Source organism: Bombina bombina, unplaced genomic scaffold (genome assembly GCF_027579735.1).
Source record: "Bombina bombina isolate aBomBom1 unplaced genomic scaffold, aBomBom1.pri scaffold_1696, whole genome shotgun sequence".
In the NCBI taxonomy this organism is placed as follows: domain Eukaryota; kingdom Metazoa; phylum Chordata; class Amphibia; order Anura; family Bombinatoridae; genus Bombina; species Bombina bombina.
The window spans coordinates 12,501-16,339 of record NW_026512040.1 but is presented as its reverse complement, the minus strand read 5'-3'; the positions used below and the strand labels follow the sequence as shown (position 1 = coordinate 16,339).

The 3,839-nt window shown below is 34.7% G+C and overlaps 1 protein-coding gene across 1 annotated transcript; it reads right to left on the bottom strand.

Moving 5' to 3' along the window:
* Window positions 1–542: 542 nt before the first annotated feature.
* On the bottom strand, window positions 543–2,659 carry LOC128644099 (homeobox protein Nkx-2.3-like). Its single transcript, XM_053696815.1, has 2 exons — window positions 2,308–2,659; window positions 543–1,171 (listed from the first exon to the last, which is right to left on the bottom strand). Exons 1-2 carry the CDS (start codon window positions 2,657–2,659, stop codon window positions 543–545), a joined length of 981 nt encoding a protein of 326 aa, XP_053552790.1.
* Between the last annotated feature and the right edge of the window lie 1,180 nt (window positions 2,660–3,839).

The following is a 3,839-nucleotide window of genomic DNA, read 5'->3' as shown; positions in this document are numbered from 1 at the left end:
CATATAAACTCACTACTGTATATCCCTGTAACCAAATGTGTCAACTTTAGTGTCAATATGTCCTACATTATCTCAAACAGCATTTAAGAGGCAAATGCATCATAATTAATGATTTGTCATTAATTCCTTGCAGCTCTCTCATTCGTAACAGAGAGTTAAATAAAATATGTTGTTGTTTTTTTTTTTTCATTTTGTTTTAACAATTTCAATACCAAAGATTATATTGATATATTTGATATACTTATGTATAATCTATATAGCACTGCCTTGGACCTCAGTTGGTAAGATACAGAGGCATTACATTTTACAAACACTTGTATATAGTATATTGGACAGTATCTTGTAACACCTTGTAGCCATATGCTTTATGCTCCCCAACATTTGCCTGGTCTAAACGTTTCACCGTATCTGCACAGCAGAAAGTCCACTTAGGGCCCTACAACCAGAACCAGGTATCAAGTTTGTGTGGCATCTTCTCTGCCACTAACAAGCAATCTTACATATTTATTTTGCCAATAATGAGTACATAGTCTCTCCAGGACCTACCAGGCTCGGATTCCTTGTAATGTCCCTTGGCATGTAGATACAGAAGTCCCTGGGTGACTTTGAGGTTGTGTTGTGTTACCTAGATGACTTAAATTGCCCATATTCACAAAGGGATTTGCTCCTGAGTTGTGCTGGATTGCAGGTATAGTGGAGTAATTGCAGCTGTAATTGGTGTTATAGGAAGGGCTGTTGTTGTAGTTGTATGCGGGGTAGCTATTATATGAATAAGGACTTGCTGTTACATTGTAACCTGTGTTGTAACTCTGTGAACCTGCAATGCAAGGCTTCCCATCCCTCACCAGGACTGGCACTGCCACCCTCCTGGGGGGAGGTGGGTGGTGATGGTTTCCCATTTCCAATGACTTGTCCTGTCTTTGTCTTTTACATTTGTATCTCCTGTTTTGAAACCAGATTTTCACCTGAGTGGATGTGAGTTTTAGGCTGTTGGCCAGGTGCTCTCTCTCTGGGGCTGACAGATATCTTTGTTGTTTAAATCTTCTCTCCAACTCAAATACCTGGGCTTGAGAAAAAAGGACTCTGGGCTTTCTGCGGCTTCTCTGCTTTGGCCTTTCTGTGTCTTCCTGTTTGTCTTCGTTTGTGGGAGAATTTTTCATAAAACAAGTCTCTGTATATAGAAGAAAAACAAGAAAACACAATGTACAAATATATACTAACAAAAAAAGATGTTCCATTTATAAACTTGATTATCTATCTATCTATCTTTTATCTATCTATCATATATATCTATCAATATATTATCTATCTATCATCTATCTATGTCTATCTATCTATCTGAGTGTCTGTCTATATATTATCATTTATCATATATATATATATATATATATATATATATATATATATATATAAATCAATTATGTATCTATTAATCTATTATCTATCATATGTATGTATATCTAAAAATCTATTATCTATCTATCTATCTATCTATCTATCTATCTATATATATATATATATATATATATATATATATATATGTATTATTGCAACTCATTTGGATAATTTATTTAAGACAATAATATCTTAAAATATATTTACAGAAGACCTGAGATAAAATCATAAATTGTAAACATGGTGTAAAATGAAAATGTCTTTTAATGACATTCAAATTATAGTTTACTTTTATTTTCCATATTCAGTTACATATTATATAGCCATATAAATATATTAATTTGAGCATCAATGTCGTTTTTAAAGTTTAATTATTGTTGTGAAAATAGTTTTTTTTAGTTTTTTTTATTTAAATATATACAAAATAAATAAACAAATGTACGGAATTGTATACATAATTAATTGGAAAGAATGGATGCAGTATGCGAGAAATCTAATCATTTTTGCCAATCTTCACAAAAAAATTCACTTGGTTTAAAATATTACAGAAAACATTATATGTACCACAGTTTATTTGTTAAAAAAAACACATTCGTGATGTATAAAGGAACCTAATTTGTATACAGACAAATATATGTATTTTTCTCTATTTTATGGAAAAAAAACATCGTATTTTTGTGGTCTCATCACACTATTTGCTTTAAAAAGATCAGATAATTTGAAGTGGTTTTTTATCACTTATTTTGTTTTCAAACAAAACAAAAAAACTACAAATATTGCTTATATAAATGTAGTAATTATATATATATACACACACACACACACACATATATATTGTGAATAATCTACCATAATATTATGTAATTTAATGTATTGTGTTGCACATTTTCCTGCCATAATTTGTCTACTTACTGTGCACCCTGTCCCTAAGAGATTCATCCTCTTCTTCATCATCTTCCTCTTCTTTGGGGTTACAAGTTTCTCTAATGGACACATACCTCTCAGGAGAGATCCCCACCTGCCTGTGGCCCTCAGGGGCCCCTAAAGGATTCAGATAGGGCAGTTTTTCCTCCCCATCAGAATAAACAGCTCTCTCCCCTGCTGCCAGCATGCAGGAAGCTGGTTGAAAGTCACTTTCCAGATCCTGGTGTAATAGCACCCTGGGCTGCTGGTGGTGGGACACTTGCTGCTGACCCTGCTGCTCCAGATTTAATATGTCTTTGACAGAGAAAGGTGTGGATGTGACTGGGCTTGCTAACATCATCAGAACAAGTTAATTGTAAGCACAAATAATCAATAAATCCTTTGGAGGGAGGAGTAAGCCAAGCTCCCCTCTGCTGGGAATGTGCAGCTCTCCTGGTGATGGAAAAGGGCTTTTGATAAACGATGCAATAGGGTCTGCTCCTGTCTAAATAGCCTCCATTACCCTGGGTCTGGTGATCTGGGTTTTGTTACAGGCAGAGCAGGGACTAGCTGAAGGCTGCAGGGGCTGCCTGTCCCTCAGGCTCCTCCCACTCTGAGCCTCATGACGTCACCAGCCAGAAGTAGAACTGGAGAAACAACCCCTTACAAAAGATTCCATTCTGAGCTGTGATTGGTGGCAGGCAAGGGAAGACCCCGCCCACAAATTCTACATCTTCAAGACTGGAAACAGAAGGACCCATGGAGATTGTTTCCAGGAGTTTCAGGCCTAGTGGTTTAACCCCTTAGTGGAGACACAGAGATCCTGACTTTCCCTGTACAAGGAATACATCGGTATTAGATTGTTGTCACAGTGTAAAATACAGGGCAAGTAGTAACCTATGAATTAGCAGATTAGAAAACTATTAGCAATGCTACATTCCCATGTGTGTGTGTCTGTATGTGCTTCTGTGCTATTGGCTAATTGCTACAGTAACTTAATATGTAATTATCCTGCATGCTGTCTATTGCCCACTACATTCTAGTTTACTTAATCTAGAGTAATCTGGTGGTGTTATAGTCATAGTATGGTATCTTATATATGTAAGCAGAGAGTAGAAATAACCCAGCTTTATATAGTATTAGAAATAGTAATAATTGCTGGGATTGCATTCTGCTGGTAAATCTGAGCTTCCTTATAATTGTAAAAATATTATCAGATGTGTTAAAGTATTCCATATATATATATATATATATATATATGTGTGTGTGTGTGTATATATAATGTGTATATATATATATATATATATTTATATATGTGTGTGTGTGTGTATATATATATATATATATGTATATATATGTGTGTGTGTGTGTGTGTGTGTATATATATATATATATATATATGTGTGTGTGGGTGGGTGTGTGTGTATATATGTGTGTGTGTGTGTGTATATATATATATGTGTGTGTGTGTGTATGTGTGTGTGTGTATGTGTATATATATATATATATATATGTGTGTGTGTGTGTGTGTGTGTGTGTAT